This window comes from Eschrichtius robustus, chromosome 13, assembly GCF_028021215.1.
Source record: "Eschrichtius robustus isolate mEscRob2 chromosome 13, mEscRob2.pri, whole genome shotgun sequence".
In the NCBI taxonomy this organism is placed as follows: domain Eukaryota; kingdom Metazoa; phylum Chordata; class Mammalia; order Artiodactyla; family Eschrichtiidae; genus Eschrichtius; species Eschrichtius robustus.
The window spans coordinates 87,677,387-87,695,868 of record NC_090836.1 but is presented as its reverse complement, the minus strand read 5'-3'; the positions used below and the strand labels follow the sequence as shown (position 1 = coordinate 87,695,868).

The following is an 18,482-nucleotide window of genomic DNA, read 5'->3' as shown; positions in this document are numbered from 1 at the left end:
TGAATTGAGTACTTAGTATTATGCACCAGGCACCGTGCTTAGTCCTGGAATTTAGAAAGACTAAGATTTGGTCTCTAGTCTGAGAGTTCTTAATCTAGAAGGAGGAGACAATAGTGAAAACAGGACAACGAGAGAATTTATGTGTTTAGTTACAGAAGAAAAGTCAAGATGCTATCTGAGTCACGGGGTGTGATGGCTCCCACCTGGAGGAAGTGCTTTTTGGAAGAGGAGGTACTTGCGTTGACCAACTGAGTACCAGCCCTCGCCAAGCCTCTCTATTGTGGCAGCTTCCCCTGGCTTTGACCTTGGATTTTTCTTAAACCGAACCTTACCCTGATCTGCTTGGATTTGATGCCATAGCTCTACTGACCGGTAGCTGAGCCCACTCTGCCCCAACGTGTCTTCAATCCCTGACTGACATTGTTGTCCTGCCTCTGAGGCATCTGACTTCGATCCAGTCCTACTTGTGGCTTTGCTGCTGTCACTATTGTTGGTGGGATGGTGGTAAATGTTTAACAACGCACTGACTTCACCCCTGATTTGTAGTGTTTGCTGATTTCCATGGAGTAAATATTCCCACTTTGGCAGATTTCAAGCTATCAATGTAAATATGAAGTTGAGAAGAGAGGTGTGGTAGCATATTATTATGTAGTATATCTACCGCCCAGATAAAATGGGCGTAAATAACCTTAAGAGCATGGATAATAAAATTTAGTAAAATAATTATGAAATAATTAAATCTTGAGGATTTATAAACTTTGTCTTAAATGTAATTTATTTAATTTTAAGTTTATATAATTTAGTTTATAATCAGGGATGTGTTTAGCAACAGGCTCACAAAACTGAAGAATCAGCTCTCTCACAACTATGTGAGCTGGCTTTAGTTCACCACTGGTTATAAATACATGAACTGGTCCTGCCCACCTCTCCAGACTCAGCTCTTCCCTCTCTCCCCTTCCCTCTCTACTTCAGCCACAACTGGCCTCTCTCTGTTCCTCAAAAAATTCCCCTGTTCATTGCATTAGAGATTTTGTGCAGATGTTTCCTCCAGTGGGACTCTTCTCCCCTCAGATCTTTGCATTTGGAGTGGAGCCGTCTCATAATTCAGTTCTCACTTCAAATATTACCTTGTTGAATAGGTCTTCCTTGTGCATCCAACTTAAATCAGCCTCTTCAAAACAGTTTATCTCTTTTATAATACCTCTTTTTAAGGCTTGATTTCTTCTTGGCCATATCAGTAGTGAGTGTATCTTGTTTTTTTGTTGTTGTTGTTCTTTTCCTGGTTACTGGTCATGTCCCCTAATAGAATGTGAAATCAATGAGAGCATGGAATGTCCTGCTCATCAGTGTCTAGAACAGTGCCTGACACATAGGCTATACTCAACAAATATTTGTTTAATGAATGAGTGTATGAATGACAACACAGTGACTTCAATCTGCTTGCCAAGAAGCATGCTAAAGTAATGGCTCCAGAGTCTTAAGATTTTATGTATGTAAATTTAATAAATTTGATCAAGTGCATTTGGCTTACCAACTGATTTTATTATACCCCAAGGAAATGTCTAAGTTCTGCTAAGAATTCCTGGAATAGCCTGCCTTAATTTTTATTTTGATGAAAACCTCTTCATGCATTAATTGTTTGCTTGTGTGGGCATTGATTGACAGCAATCTTCAGATTTCTGGGTTGTCTGTGTGGGAAAAGTTAGACTAAAAAGAAGCAGACCATAGAAGTGAGGTTCTGAAGAAGCTCACAGCCATCTGCCTGTGCAGGGTGCGGGGTGGAAGGGTGGGATTCCTAAATTTTTCCAATGAGACATTGCATTGTTCTTTAAACTCTGATAAGGAAAGAGTAGTGCTTGGACAGATTAATCCATCTTAAAGAACATCCCCACATCTCTTCTATTGCTAGAAGTAGATTTGGTTGTGAGTGGCAGAAATTTCAAAATAACATGGGTTTAAACAAAATAGAAGTTAATTTTTCTCTTATGTCAATATCTAAGTCAGCAGTCCAAGGCTGCTGGAGTAATGGTCCATGGTGTCAAGAACCAGGCTCCTTCATCTTGATCCTTCTCTATTTTTGCTCTGAAAAGCATGGCTCCCATTCCTACTTTTACCTCATAATCCAATATGGCTCCTTGAACTCCAGTCAGCATTTCTACATTCTGACCCGCAAGAAGGAGAAAATAGAAGGAGAAGGGCAGCTTCCTTTAGGAACAGTTCTTACATGTTGCACAGACCACTTCTCTTTGCATTTCCTCGGTCAAATATTAGACCTGTAATTACATTCAGCTGCAAGGAAGGCTGGGGAATGCTTTTATTTTGGGAGGCCTTGGGGCTGGCTAGCTAACATTCAGAGCTTCTATTTCCTGAGAGAGAAGGAAAGAAAATGGGGCAGCTAGCCACATATGCCACATCTTTGTTTCTTCTCCATCAAGTGGGTTAAGCAGTTCCCAAATATCAGTGTAACTACTAGGCCATGCCAAACTTCCAGAAATTGGCCAGTAAGGAAACAACAAGCCCAAATGAATTTAGGCAGTAAATTGCTCAGAGCAAAATAGGCAACATGTTTCAGGTTTACATTGGCTCCCCTTGTTCCTCAAGTCCACGGACGTCAAAGCAGAGTGAATCTGGGTGGGTGCTGAGCACACACTGGATCTGTGTCACAGCTGAGGAATACTGAGCTTAGGAAACTCTGGTCTTATTTAAGGGTTGATGGCAACTTTCCCATCCTCCTCTCCAAAGAGAGGCATTATCTTACCCTGGAACAACAAAAATCTTCTCTGGGGAGAGGAGAAAGATTTTATTATGATAGAATGTCTTCAGGGATGGAGAGGTTCTCTATCTATTATGCTGATCAGGAAACAAATCTGCCCTTTGACCCAGAGGGAGATACTATCTCCCACTTCCAAGGCTGTTTGCTGTGCAAATACCCTTGAAAAGGTAGTCCAAGAAATGTAGAAATGCCGGGGAAATTACCTCCCAACATTCCCCTTTTCTAAATTCTACATAAATGCATGGCCCTAGTTACACACTTGAAGGAATATCTGAGTTTGTTTGAGACCCATAGGCTCTGCTACTACTCTAATGGTATGTTAAATGTCATTGTTTTGTTGTTGTTGTTTTGGAGTCTGAGACTCTTAGAGGACATTCTAACAGATGGTGAGGCCCATTTTGCAACCTTCAACTCATCACTCACTTTAAGGATTTATAAGAGGAGTCTAGGAGACTAACACAAACGATCGTAATAGAGAATTTTATTAGAGAGAGATTTGTTAGTGTGCTGTGAAATTTTTTCTTTCCATTGATTAGTGTGCTGTCAAATTTCTCCTTTCTTTCCAGACATCTTTCCTCTTCACCTTATACCAAGTTAGGGAGGTTAAAAAGAACCTAACAGAGAGTTTGGCCTTTGTTCTCTGGAATTTGGGAGATGTAGGGACTGTGCCTAACTCACGTATAAAGGCAAGAAACTCTCTAGCTTATCTGAATATTGAACATGGATGGATGGCCACAGTGAGAGCAAGCTAGACTCCACCATTGGCAGGACAAAGGTATGTTTTTCTTGAACTAGGCTGCATGGTGAGATGACCCCAAAGAGACAATTTATTGTGGGCTGAACCACTCTAAGTCAGAAGCTATCACCCAGACCACAGAACCATCTTTAAAATCCCCCAATGGGAAATCTTCATGCTAAATACAAAACTCCCCATTAAAGAAATAATCAGAATTTGGACATCTTTTTTGTGTGTGCGCCAGAGAACAACAATACCAGATTATAACTATAGACGCTTCCATGAAGAACAGGTATCATCCACAGTGCAGTGTAACTGGGGCTGGGGGCAGGGTTTTGGGATAAAGCCCAAGCCTCTGTGCTGCCTGATGATTTAAAACGTAAAGGGCAGGGGTATACCTCAAGGTATAAATAGTTCACAGAAAAGTAAATAGAAACCTTGTTCAAAATAAAAGATATTCTAATTAAAACCATAATGCGTTTCTTTTCCCTCCAGATTGTCAAGGATTTTAAAATTTGTTAAGTGCGGAAGAGGCCTCATGGCTGGCCTAAAGGCCACATGTCTGGGTATCTAACATTTGTTCTGCTCCCACAGCAATAAATTCATAAATGTTCTTGGCTTAAGCAATTTATATTGGCGTGAAGAGATTGATAAGTGGGAAGTTGGTTCTAGGTTTTGTGCTGTAGCATCTTCATAGGCTTATGCAATGTATGGGTGAGGTTAATGAGTTCTGTTTTTTTTCTATTTTTAAAAGTTTTTATTATGGAAATTGACAAAAAATACAGTAAAAATGAGATAATAAAATAATTACCTATCACCTAGCTTCAGTAATTATCAATATTTTGTCATTCAATGAGTTCTGTTTGATCCAGGCAAGGCTCTGTCCAGACGTGTTTTAGTCTCATGGTCATCAGGTTGGTGTGAAGGCGAGTGCCAAGCTTCCATGAGGTCTGATATGTCTCTCATTCACTCAGATATTACCATCCACGTGTGTGTACTCACTTGTGAGGGCTATAGCCCTGCTTCTCCCTTGATAATGTTGATGACCTTTTTGCTGTGAATCCTGACTCAGCTGATTTGTTTGATTTACTCAAGTGATGTCTGGTCTTTCTGTGTATCTGAACCTACTTGTCAAGATTTGTCAATACTGAGGTAAGCAACCTCATATTAGGTTGGAAAAGTTATAGGAAATAGACACTCTCATATTTTTCTGGTAGTGTATAAATTGGTAGAACCCATATGGATTGGGAAACTACACATAATGATTTGCCTGGGATAGTTCCAATTTATACCTGTTGTGTCAGTGTTAATTATCACTAGCAGTCCTTTCACTATCAAAAAATTCCAGTTTGGATGATAAATTATATGGTTACCCTCTGGAGGATAATTAATAATTTTTAATATCTATTGAAATGATAAATGTCCAACTCCTTTGACCCAGAAATTCTACTTAGAGTCTTTTTTTCATACAGACATATTCTAACATATATGTAAAATGATGCCTATATAAAGTTATTCATCACAGCATTATTTGTAATGGCAAAAGATTGGAAACAACAATAATGTTAATTAACAGAGTACCAATTAAATTATGATAATTCATACAAAGAAGTACAATGGAGCTATTAAAAAAGAATGAGGAAGGTATACGTAGTAAACAGGGTGATTTCAAGACATATTATTGAGTTAAAAGTTCAAAATGGCAAGGTATCATGTATATTGTGCTACTATTTGAAAGGAGGAGAACGAATACATGTACACACACAAACACAAACCCATATTTGCTTAAAAGTCTCTGGAAGAAAATAATAACATTGGCTGTCTTTGGGGAAGAGAGCCAGGTGCCTGAAGGATATGGGAGTGTGACAGAATTTTCACTATTTATGCTTTTACTTTTGGATTTTTGATCCACATGAGTGTTTAACTCTTCAAACACAAATAATGAAATTTAAAATCATATCTAAATGGAAAAAATAAATAACAGAGATAACCAGTATCTTAGTCAGTTTGGTCTGCTATAATAAATATGCCATACATAGACTGGGTGGATAAAACAGCAAACTTTCTTTTTTCCTTACAGTTTTGGAGGCTGGGAAGTCCAAGATCAAGCTGCCGGCAGATCTACTGTTTGGTGAGAGCCCCTTTCCTGGTTTTCAGATAGCCATCTTCTCATTGTATTACACATAGTGAAGAACAGAGAGAGAAGAAGCAAACTCTCTCATGTCTTTTCTTATAAGGGCACTAATCTCACTCATGAGGGCTCTACCTTTATGACCTAATCATCTCCCAAAGTCTTCAGTTCCAAATACCATCACATTGAGGGTTAAGCTTCAACATATAAATTTTGGGGGGACATAAATGTTTCAGGTCATAACAATCAGCAAAGAAAAACAAATAGAAAGGATAACTTCTTAATCATAAGAAGAAAACTTGATCTATTCTTCTATAGAAAGGTTAAAAAGGAGAAAATGAAATAAAAAGTGCAGGAAATGGAAAATATGAAATAAAATAGCAGAAGTAGGTCCTAACATAAAAGTTGTTATAATAAATGTAAATCGATGGGGAGGGGGAAGGGTAAGCTGTGACAAAGTGAGAGAGTGCCATGGACATATATACACACACATAACGTAAAATAGATAGCTAGTGGGAAGCAGCCGCATAGCACAGGGAGATCAGCTTGGTGGTTTGTGACCAACTAGAGAGGTGGGATAGGGAGGGTGGGAGGGAGGGAGACGCAAGAGGGAAGAGATATGGGAACATATGTGTATGTATAACTGATTCACTTTGTTATAAAGCAGAAACTAACACACCATTGTAAAGCAATTATACTCCAATAAAGATGTTAAAAAAAAAGAAAAGAAAGAAAATGTGGTATATATATATATATATATATATACAATGAAATATTATTCAGCCTTGAAAAAAGGAAATCCTGCCATATGCAACAGCATGGATGAACCTGGAGGACATTATACTAAATGAAATAAGCCAGTCACAGAAAGAAAATACTTCATGATTCCACTTATATGAGATATCTGAAATAGTCAAACTCATAGAAGAGAGTAGAGCAGTGGTTGCCAGGATCTGGGAAGAGGGAGAAATGGAAAGTAGTTGTTCAAGCAGGTATAAAGTTTCAGTTATGCGCCATGAATAAGTTCTGGAGATTTACTGAACAACATAGTGCCTATAGTTAACAATTCTGTATACACTTAAAATGTTTTAAGAGGGTAGATCTTATGGTAAGTGTTCTTACCACAATAAAACATATACTGGTGGTTAAATGTTAAAAAAATTAAAAATAAATAAATAAATAAATGTAAATGGGTTAAACTTACTAATAAAAAAGACTGAATTATCAGATTATATTAAAACACAAGATATGTATGTATACATGCATATTTATAATCTATGTGTAAACGTTTGAATGTATTGTTTGTGTTCTACATCATTTTTGTCTGATTTATTAACTTCTGAAATGAGTATGTTAAAATATCTGTATCCATCTATCTACCTATATCCGAGAAATAAAGAATACCTATTCTTTGCTAGCATGCCTGAACATTTACAAAAATTGACCACATGTGCTTGGCCACCAAGAAAGCTTCAATAAACTCCAAAGAATCATAATCATAAAGACTGGGTTCTTTAACCATGATGTAATTCAGTTAAAAATTTAAAAATGAAAGTTAAAAATATCTCAAGTACCTTGAATTAAATAGTAGATTACTAATAACCCTTGGATTATTGAGAAAATCATATTCAAAATTTAGAACCAAACAATAACAAAAACACTGACTGTATCAAATTAATGAGACACAGCCAAAGCAGTACTTAGAAACATTTCATTTTAAATGCATTTATCAGGAAAAAAAGAGGATTGAAAGCAATAAGTGTTCAACTCAAGAAGTTGGGAAAAGAACAACAAAACAAGCTCAAACGAAGGCATAATAAAGAAAAGTGGGGAGACACAATGAAATAGATGACAACACAAAAAATAAAGAGGAGCAGTCTTATGAAACGCTGACTCACATTGGACAAACATCTGGCAGGATAAGAGAAGATTCAAATAAACAAAATACAAAATGAAACAGGAAAAATAAATGTAGACACAATAGAACTTCACAAAATAAGAAAAGAATGTTTTGAACAATAATATGTTAGTTTTGTTGAGACCTTGACAGACTGAATTAATTTCTGAAAAAAATATAAAATGAGAAGAAACAGAAAACATAAATATTCCAATAATAGTTAAATAAGTTGAACTATAATCTATTACTTTCCCTGCCTCTCAAACTTTCAGGTCCAGTATATTTACAAGAGGTCCTACCCTACCAAGTCTTCATGAAACAAATAATTTCTATCTTATAGGTTGTTCCAGAAATTATAAAAACAGGGAAAGTTGTACAACTCCTCGTGTAGGGCTACTGTAATCTTGATTTCAAAATAGGATGATGATGGTACAAGTAATAAAATTGCAGTTCCATTTCACTAGTAAACAGAGATGGGAAAATCTTACATAAAACATAAGATAACCATATCTAATAGTGTAATAAAAATTAATATATCATAATTAAGGAAGGTTTATCCTAGTTTGTAAGAAGAGTTCAACATCTAAAAAAATCTACCAATGTGATTCATCACATTAATAGACTAAGAGGAATACGTCCAATAATTTTCCCAGTAGATGTAGAAAAAGCATTTGCTAAATTCATCACTTTATGATAAAAATAAGCCTCAGCACACAGGGGGCAGAGAGGGTTTCATAAATCTGATGATAGTTATAACATCAAAAACATACATTTAGCATAATATTGATGGAGAAACTTTGGCTGCATTCATAACAAATTGGGACTTGGCATGTATGTCTACTCTTGACTACTCCTGTTTAACACAAGTGTCCCCAGATTAGCCAATACATTCAGAGTTAAAGCAATTAATGTTTCAGCTGAAATATGGAAGAATAAGTGTGCATTAATAGACAAATAAACTTTGGGAAAAAATACAGTCAAGAAGGGAGACTTGACAACCAGATATTAAGATATACTACCAAACCATATTGTAATAATAAATGCAGTATGATATGGACGCAAGAGGAGACATAATGCAATAAACCAATGGAATAACATTAAGCTTTAGAGAAAGACTCAGGTATAAATGGCAATTTCATCTCAACTCAGAAAATTCTGACATAAAAATTGGGGAAAAGTCTTTGCCCATGTTATTGAAAAACTGACTCATGATATGGAGGGAGAAGAAAAAACAACTGGGTGATTACCATATCCCATATACAAGAGATACAGAAAGATTAAAGATCTGAATGTGAAAGAGAAAACTCTAAGGATGACAGAAGAAAGAAGAGAATATCTTAGCAACTTAGGGATGAGGAAGGACTTCTTAAAAAAAGACCCCAATAGCACAAACCACAACATTATTTTAAGATGGATTTTTATTACATCTGAATTACATTTTTTCTCAAGGAAAGACATCAGCTGGCAGTTAACTGAGAGTGATAGATTGGGAGATGGTATCTTTGTGACTTGAGAAAGGCACAAGGGTAATATCTAGACCATACAAATTATTCCTGCAAATCAACACAAAAACCAGTAATCCCAATAGAAAAATAGGCAAAGTATTTGATAGTGAACTAGTCACAGTATGGGAACTCTTATGTGGCATGGTGTAGAAAGAGGTACTCAAACTCATTCGTTAGAGGAGGGATGCAAATTAAAAACAGCAAGAACATACCTTTTCACACTGAGTAGACTGGCAAAGAATCAGACACTTGGAAAAAGCCAAATACTGAGGATACCCAGCAACAGGAACTCTTTTGCCCTACTTGTGGGAGTGTGGACCAGTACAAGCTGTTCAAGGGGGCAATCTGGCAATACTTTGTGAAATTAAGAACGCATGTTCCCCATGATTCAGGACCCTACCCTTCTATCCCAGAAAAATTCTCACACGGGTATATAAGCAGACAAGGATGTTTACTGCAGTGTTGTTTGGGGTGGTGGAAAATTAGAGATAGCCTAGGTGTCCATCACTGGGGAATGGAGAAATCAAATGCGGTGGATACACACTGTGGAAAACTCTACTCCAGTTAAAAGTACAAAGAACTAGTACATTCAGCAGCATGGTTACATCCTAAGAACATAGCTGAAAGAAAAAAGTTAGAAACCATGAAATCTATAGTACATGTATATACTATAGTAAATCTATACTACAACATCACTCATATCCATGAAAAATACATACACACTCCAGTATTTCCCTGCATTTAATAAATCCATGGCTAAATATTAAAACATGTTAAGGATGTTGCCTCTGGGGGAAGGGAATGGGAGTGGGGAATGAAGATAAAAGAGAATGAATAAATAAAACAAGAGAGGGGCCTTGGAGGTTTTGATTATTTGCCATGAACTCAGAGATTATGATTAACTTACCTCTCTACCTGTGAGGTTAAGTGAAAAGCGATTGATAACCTGCAGTGATTGGGAAATCTTCAACTTCCAAATCAGTGAAGGTCAGCCCTAAGTTTACCAGGTACACAACTGCACGTCTTGCGACATCGTGCCCACCTCTTTCTGGCCATTCACAATATCTCAGTGGTCTATAGGCTGAATTCTTGGATGTTCCTTCTACATCAATTTTCTTAGGACTCAGCACTGCCCTTGTTCATAACAGCAACACATTATATTCCATCCCAATTAAGGTGATAGTTTGAAAATCATCTACAAAATTCATGTCACCATCAATCTCATCTTAAGTGAGTTTTTATCTTATTTCATGGATAAACTTTCCCTTTTTGCCAGAATAATTTTTAAAAGAAGCTATTAAGTGATTTTCTCTGAAGTAGCAGACAACTAGTTGCGCTCTCCTCCCAACACAGATCCGGGGCATTTTTATGTGAGAGGAAATTAAGAATTCCACTTTTAGTAGGTGTGAAAAGAAAAGAGAAGTGCTATTATTTTGTTGTCCTAAAAGTCACTGTTGTTCTTATTTTAAAAAGGGAAGGAAGAGTATTTATGAGCCAGTGTCTTGGAATTGGGTGAAATGTAGTTTGACTTTGAACTACTTATCTAAACTTTCTGTGTCTCAGTTTCCTTATTTATAAAGTGGGGATGCATGGTTTAAGTTTATGAGGGAAGAAATGAAATCATGCATGGGGAGAGCTTGGCAGTGTCTAACATACAATGTACATGTAAGTAAGCAGCTGTTACTGCTGTTTTCATTCATTGCATGCCTGTTATATGGCAATACAACAGGTGCTGTCACATTCATTGTTCTCCTTAGTATGCCAGCAACATCAAGGGATGACGTGATGTTTGCAAGGCAATCCTAGGGTGGAGTGAAACTCTTCATTTCATGTTTACCACACTAGAAAACCACTGGAGTCAGATAAAGGGTACCGATTCTCCTGAGGGTGGAAGTCAAGGTCTTGCCCTTCCATGTTCAACAACACCGATCTTCCAACTTACCACAGAGAATATTAATCACACACCCAAGGACTCCTTTTGGACAGAAATTACACTTAACGTATATCTGTCTTCTTAGCAGCCAGTAGAAAGCCTGGCACATCATACAGGCTCAAAGAATCCTAAACAACAACCCTTAAAGCCCCATTTTAAAGACAAAGAAACTGAGGCATGGACTTGACCAAAGTTAATCAGTGGTGGAATCAGGAGTTCATCTGTTTGTTTTAAATCCTGAATCTGAGATTTTTTTTCTCTTTTGGCAGGTGCTTGGTCATTCCGTCAAAGAATTATGGGAGGGGAGGGGGCGGATTTCTAGCAACCTCGATTATTGGCTTGTTTTCTCTTAGCCCATTGCCCTCTCCTGGCTAAATATTAGGCAGGCACTCAAGGTCTTGATGCCCCTGATTTTTTCACATCCTTTCTGAACTTCTGACTTTGCGGTGCTCTTTTATATTTTGTTTTGCCTGCTGGCAATGAATGCCTAGTCTCAGTTTCTGGGTCTGAAAAAATGGAGGTGAATGACATTTTCCTGCCTACTAGCCCATCTTCCTATTTTATTTTCTTCAGAAGGCTTAGCTCTGCCTAAACTTATTTGTTTGTTTGTTTTCTGTCTCCCTCCCAGAATGGCAGCATGGGTGGGGGCAGGAGGCAGGGTCCTCCACTTCATTCACTGCTGTATCCCCAGTACCACCTGGCATGCAACAGAGGTCCGCAGTAAGCATCTGTTGTTGCATACTTTTAAGCAATAACTTCTAGTTATGGAGTGTTTAACTACATGGCATGAACTGTACTAAGTGTTAAATGCATCACCTCATTCTTTCTCTTAGCCACATTCTTAAAACATCCTGGCAAGACTGAGCTTCCATCCTCTCCTGGGTGCCTCCAGCAGTGATGTAAACAGCTCCGGGACACATGGCTGCATTTCAACCCAGGTCGTGCTCTCACCTTTGCTCCTTAGCAACTGTGCCCTGCGTTCACAACGTCACCTATATGTAGTTTTCTGAAGTCAGAGCACAAAAAGGCGGTTTCCTTAGTGGTTAATAGAAAGGAATCCCCCCCTCCCCCATCTCAGTTAAGATCTTGTCTCTCTTTCTTATAATGGTTGTCATCAGGCTGTCACAGGTTTACACCAGTCGCAGAGAACCCGTGCCCAGGCTTCTGAGAGTCCCAGAAGTGCCAAACCTGTCTAATCGCCAGGGCACATGTGGCCCTGCGTTCTCTTGTTGGCCTTCCTCCATCCAAGGCGGGCAAGCCAAGTCCGTACTCCCCGGCCCGCTCCCCCTGCCCCTCCCGTCCGAGCGGTCCAGCCCGGGGCGACCCGGAGCTCGCTGCGTCAGGACAACGCCCACCGGGGGCGTGACTGTGGCGGGTAAGCGGCAGGAGACACCTTGGAATCTCTCCTCCCTAGCGCCAGGTTAAAAACCTCAGCACCACGTGCTGTTGCACTGTTTGCAAACCCGCCTGCGACTGACGCCCCAGAGCTCGGGAGACCACACGCGCTGGGAGCTAGCATGTCAGCCGTGGTCCTGGAGAACGGAGGCTCGGTCAGGAAACTCAGCGACTTTGGACAGGTGAGCCAGGGCGGGCCTTGGCTGCGCAGGGAGGGGAGTTTGGCCCCCGGTGGAAAGAGGTCTGAGGAGTGTTGGGTTTTCCTACTCCCATAAGCTCACCGGGAAGGCTGAATTCATTTGAAGATGATGAAAATGTCTAGGAAGTTGAGAGATAACACATGTGCTCAACAAATGTTTCCCAGTGAGAGGACACCTGTCCTGTGTGGCTTTCAGGGAGTCAGGGATCCCGCTTCCAGAGCTGCCACCAACTAGCTGCCTGTCTTTGGACAAATCACTGCCTCTGTGGCCTCCTTTTTCTTCTGTAAACTGGTCCTTGACAATCTGGAGTGGGAGTTGGGGTCCATCCCCATCTGCTGTTCTTTGATGTTTATAAATGTTCTCAGCCAGGTATCAAAATGGCAAAATTATGAGAAATTGTAGCCTTTTTTCACCTTTGGGAGAAAATGGGGCATGAAGACGTCTCAGACTTACTCAGACCTGAGGAAGAAGAAAATTAAAAAGAGAGGAAAATGCACAAGAGTTAGCCTTGGACTTGGAAAGTAAGAGAGCCCTAAATGTGGCAGGGATAACGTCCAGGGTGTATTCCGTTCGCTAGAATGTTTGCCTTTCCCTTGAGGTGAACAACTGCAGAATACACTCTTTAATCAACGGACCACACTCCCAGATTCTGGGGTTCAGACTTAAAGCCCAGCCCTGGGAGATAACGTGGGTCTAAGGCATCTGTCAACTGTAGGATTAGTGAGAACAATCTAGAGAACAGGGAGCCTGGACAGCAGAGGATGATTGATATTTTAGTGTAACTAGAGACTGCAGAACTTTGGACTAACTTTTTTTCAGTCCTGAAAGAAAGGCTTCCTTTGAAAATGGTACGTAGGGCTTGGGAGACAGAACTTCATGTTGAAGAGGGACAGCGTGGGCGTCAGACAGATCCCAGAACAGATGCCAGCTGTGCCATCATTTAGTTTCTGTGCTGCTGACCATGGGGCCCCCATGACTATGGCGGGAGGTTAGGGGCAGCGATCTGGTTAGGGAGCTCTGGAGACTAAAGTTTTATTTGTAGAGCACTTAGAAGATGGAGAACCACAGATTGTCACTGTCGACGACTGGGGGTAAAGAGGACGGTTTAGAGAGTGCTCTGTAACACCCGTGTGTTGAAAGCAAGGGATTTAACTTTGCAGATCCTCAGGTCTATTCATATGAAAAATTGGAATAAAAATACCCACATCCTAGAGTTAATATGAGAATCAAGTGAAATAATGTCTATAAAGGTCTTAGCACACTTCCTGGAGCATAGGAAAAGTGCCAGGGGTGTCTAGCCAGAAATGATTTGTTTGTTCAACCAAATGCAGCAGAACATTGGCAGGAGGAACACACACTGAGTCAAGCACAGTGGCTGGTGGAGCTTTGCAGTGGAAAGATGCCCGACCTGGAATTAGGAGTTGTGGGCTCTCGTGTTTGGTTTACTGAAGCTATGTACTGGGAAGTCACCTAATCAGGATGGAGAGGCTCAGTTTGGTATCTGTAAAATTGGGGGGGGGGGCAGATTTTGAACTAGAATAGTCTTCAGGACTCCTTCCAGCTCTGACAATCTGCAAAAAAGACACATTTATGCCTTCTTGAAGCTCCAACCCACATGAACAGAACACACTAGATGTAATCCTGACATAAGGCTGTCTCCACCTGCAAGCACAACAATCCTGGGAAAGATGTTCAGCTCATTCATCCACTCAACAAAGACTTACTGAGCACCTACTCTGAGCCAGGCACAGTAGAACCTCTGCCCTGATGAAAATTACATTCTTGTGGAGGAGACAGACAGTAAAAAAAATTAACCAAATGAACATATACTTTCATGTAGAGATAAGTGCTGTAAAGAACATAGAACAGGGCGATGTTTTAAAAGATTAAGGGAACTCAGAAATCACAGCCCTGAATGGTACAAAGCCAGGGTTCAGACCCAGATGCGATTCCAACACCCTGTGCACTCCCCCACCACACTGCTTCCTCCTGTAGATAAATTCTGGAATACAGAGGCAGCGTATGTCCAAGGCAGGATGTCTGCATCTTGTTTTTGGGTATCTTACACTGTAGATGTGTGTATGTATAATCACACATGTGAATCCACACCTCCTCCCATGACCCCAAAAAGCACTAAGATTGAAAGTCAGTGCCACTGGAATATCCTTGCTGCAGATTAATTGCAGGTAATTGTGAAAACTGCTCTTTTCCAAAGATAACAGAATGTATTTGTTAGACACAACCAAAGAGAATGTATTTCTATTGTTAAGGGTATTGCTCAGTGATCAAAATCCTTTCCTTCTTGGTTGCTAGTAAAGCTTTTTCTCCCTGCCCTCTTTCTTCTTTTCTAGTTTCGGAGCTACTTTTCTCTACCTTTATGCATCCTGATTGTACATGTGTTTCTAAGTCAACTCACATGTCTATTGGAAACAAATAAGTATAGATCATGAGCCAATATAAACATGTTCTGGAAGAGGTTTGTCCAAGATCGCATGCTGATCCGCATAACAATGTTGGAATCAGAATCCACTCAAGGCCACACCATCTCACAAAATTCCATGAGCTTGCTCTCATTTCAAGTCCCTCAAGCTTTGAAAAGGGGAGCTATTGTCCCAGGTGGGTCCCTGGGAGGTGGATTAAGGATTTTGGAGTTGTTGGACCTGGGTTCACATACAGACTCTGCCACTCATAAGCTGAGTGTCCTTGGACAAGCCACTTAATCTTGCTGAGTCTATTCCTTCATTTTCAAAATAATAGCACCCATCTCATGGGGCGATTGTGAGGACTGAATAAGCTATTATATGTAAACTCTTTTTTTCTGCCAGTGCTAGTTTCTGCCAATGGTGATGTTTATTAACTGTAAAAAGTACCAGATATGGCTCCGGGCACATGGTGGGTACTCAGTCATGGCCGGCTCTACTTTCAATATTAATAACGATAAAGAGTAGTGCCTTATGGTAAATGTGAATTTGCAGACGCATATGAGAAAAGTCAGAATTTAAAAAAATAGGCTATATATTTATCAGTGGTTTCAAAATCTTCCATGGTTAAGAGTCCTCTGCGATGCTTTTGAAAATGCAGATTCTAAGATCCTACACCAAATATTCTGATTTGGTAGGTTTGGGTGGGGCCCAGGAATCTGCATTCAAACAAGGAATCACGAGGTAATTTTGGAGTGGAGACACAAGGAACACCCACTTAGCAACCCTGATCTAGAAAGTATATGGGGAGAATGACGAAAGTGAAAGGGGACAGACATGGGTAAGGTATAGACTGTTAGGAGTGGTATTGAGTAACCTTCTGGTGATTGGACCAGAGTACAGCCCTTACTATGCAAGAAACAGAGCCTTTAATGTGGACATTGTGTCCATAGCAGAGGGAATTGTATAGAATGAATGACATTTAGGAGCCTGAGTTCTTTTTTTTTTAATTAATTAATTTTATTGAAGTATAGTTGATTGACAATGCTGTGCTAGTTCCTGCTGCACAGCAAAGTGATTCAGCCATACATATACATATATATTCTTTTCCATTATGGTTTATTACAGGATACTGAATATAGTTCCCTGTGCTACTCAGTAAGACATTGCTTATCCATTCTATATATAATAGTTTGCATCTGCCAATCCCAAACTCTCAATCCATCCCTCCCCCACCCCCCTCTCCCCCTTGGCAACCACAGGTCTGTTCTCTATGTCTGTGAGTCTATTTCTATTTCTTGGAAGTTCATTTATGTCATATTTTAGATTCCACATATAAGTGATATCATATGGTATTTGTCTTTTTCTGTCTGACTTACTTCACTTAGTATGATAATCTCTAGATCCATCCATGTTGCTGCAAATGGCATTATTTCATTCTTTTCATGGCTGAGTAGTATTCCATTGTATATATATACCACATCTTCTTTTTTTTTCTCCGTCATAACACTTCTCTTTTATTTCACTTTTTATTTTATATGGGAGTATAGTTGATTAACAATGTTGTGTTAGTTTCAGGTGTACAACAAAGTGATTCAGTTATACATATACAAGTATCTATTCTTTTTCAAATTCTTTTCCTAATTAGGTTGTTACAGAGTATTGAGCAGAGTTCCCTTGCTATACTTTAGGTCCTTGTTGGTTACCCATTTTAAATACAGCAGTGTGTACACGTCAATCCCAAACTCCTTAACTATCCCTTCCCCTCACCCTTCCCCCAGTGGCAACCATAAGTTCATTCTCTAAGTCTGTGAGTCTGAAATAAGTTCATTTGTGTCATTTTTTTTTTTTTTTAGATTTCACATATAAGCGATATCATATGATATTTGTGTTTCTCTGTCTGAATTTCTTCACTCAATATGACACTCTCTAGCTCCCATCCATGTTGCTGCAAATGGCATTATTTCATTCTTTTTAATGGCTGAGTAATATTCCATTGTATATATGTACCACATCTTCTTTGTCCATTCATCTGTTGATGCACATTTAGGTTGTTTCCATGTCTTGGCTATTGTGAATAGTGCTGCTATGAACATAGGGGTGCATGTATCTTTTCGAATTAGAGTTTTGTCTGGATACATGCCCAGGAGTGGGATTGCTGGATCATATGGCAATTCTACTTTTAGTTTTTTGAGGAAACTCTATACTGTTTTCCATAGCAGGAGCCTGAGTTCTTAACCTGCCACCCACTGCCTGTGTGATCTCAGGTGGCCCATAGTTTCCCCATCTGAAAAAAGGAGAGTGTGGAACTAGACAAACTCTTAAGACAAGTCCACCTCTTTGAGTCAATTACCAAGTCCCATGTGGGTATCAGAGGACAAATGGAATTTGTTCACCTTGGGATTGTTCACCTTGGCTGAGGAGTACATAGGTTTTCTGAGAGAAGTGAGACCCAAGAGGGCTTTTGAGGAAAGGTGATGTATTTGAAAGGGGGAGAGGGAGGGATGCAGTGCATTTACTCTAATGAGGAGTTGAAAGGGCAAGGAGGAACCAGTTTTCTGGAGGGGAGGTTCCTGTGGGTGAACCTCAGGAAGTGGGGTACTAAGGGGACTTTTGAATATCAGAAAGAGGTCTTGTATCCTGTTGGCCATGGGGAGCCCCTAAAGAATTCTGAGTAGAATAAGGACACGAGCAAAATTCTGCTAGGAGGGCTCAATCACTGCAGATCATTAAGAGCTGGATTATTGTGGTGGCAGTGGGAACCAAAGAAGGACCTGACCCCAAGAATCATTTCTGGAGAAGGTCAGACTGGACTTGGTGATTGGCTGGACACACACAGGAGTGGGAAAGTGGTGGATGACGGAGTTTCGAGCACGGTGCATTCACGTCTGAATTGCCCCAGTCATAGGTGACATCCGTTGAGGTGTGTCAGAAATATGCTCCCTTTCTTGGAGGCCAACAGGAGAGGAGAATGCTGCCAAGTGAACTGGAAATGGAAATCTTTTGTCATTTCAAGGAAACTGGAAAGAACTGAGGGCTCAGTGTCCTCTCCTAGGAAGAAGACTGACATCAGAGACTGCTCTGCGTGTCTCTGGCAGGGTTTACTAGAGACGGAAGGTAGAGCAGAGCCTGCAGGAAGCTGTGATTCATGGACAGCATGCTGGGATCCAGTGGCATGGGTTCCACTGCTAACCATGCAACTCTGGACAAGTTACTTAACTTCTCTAAACCTTCATTTTGTCATCGATAAAAGGGGCACTTGGAAAATAATAAAACCTACTTTCTAGATTGTTATCAAAATCAAATGAGCTAATCCAAATCAAGTGCCTATTATAATATCTGGGACATTATAGGGGCTTTTAATGTATGGTAGATTAAAAAAAATTTTAGAAAGATAATATCATGGTCCATATAAGGATATATAACAGTTCAGTTTTGCAATTCATTTAGGGCTTCCTCTAATCACACTTGCTGATAATTCTGGTTCTTCCC

General features: G+C 39.8%; 1 protein-coding gene across 1 annotated transcript in view; it reads left to right on the top strand.

The window, feature by feature from the left end:
- The first annotated feature begins 12,382 nt into the window (after positions 1–12,382).
- Positions 12,383–18,482, top strand: part of PAH (phenylalanine hydroxylase) — a 72,336-nt gene continuing 66,236 nt past the window's right edge. The window contains exon 1 of the mRNA XM_068562152.1: positions 12,383–12,552. Within this exon, the coding sequence (XP_068418253.1) occupies positions 12,493–12,552 (60 nt within the window). The 5' untranslated portion in view covers positions 12,383–12,492. The remainder of the gene's footprint in view (positions 12,553–18,482) is intronic.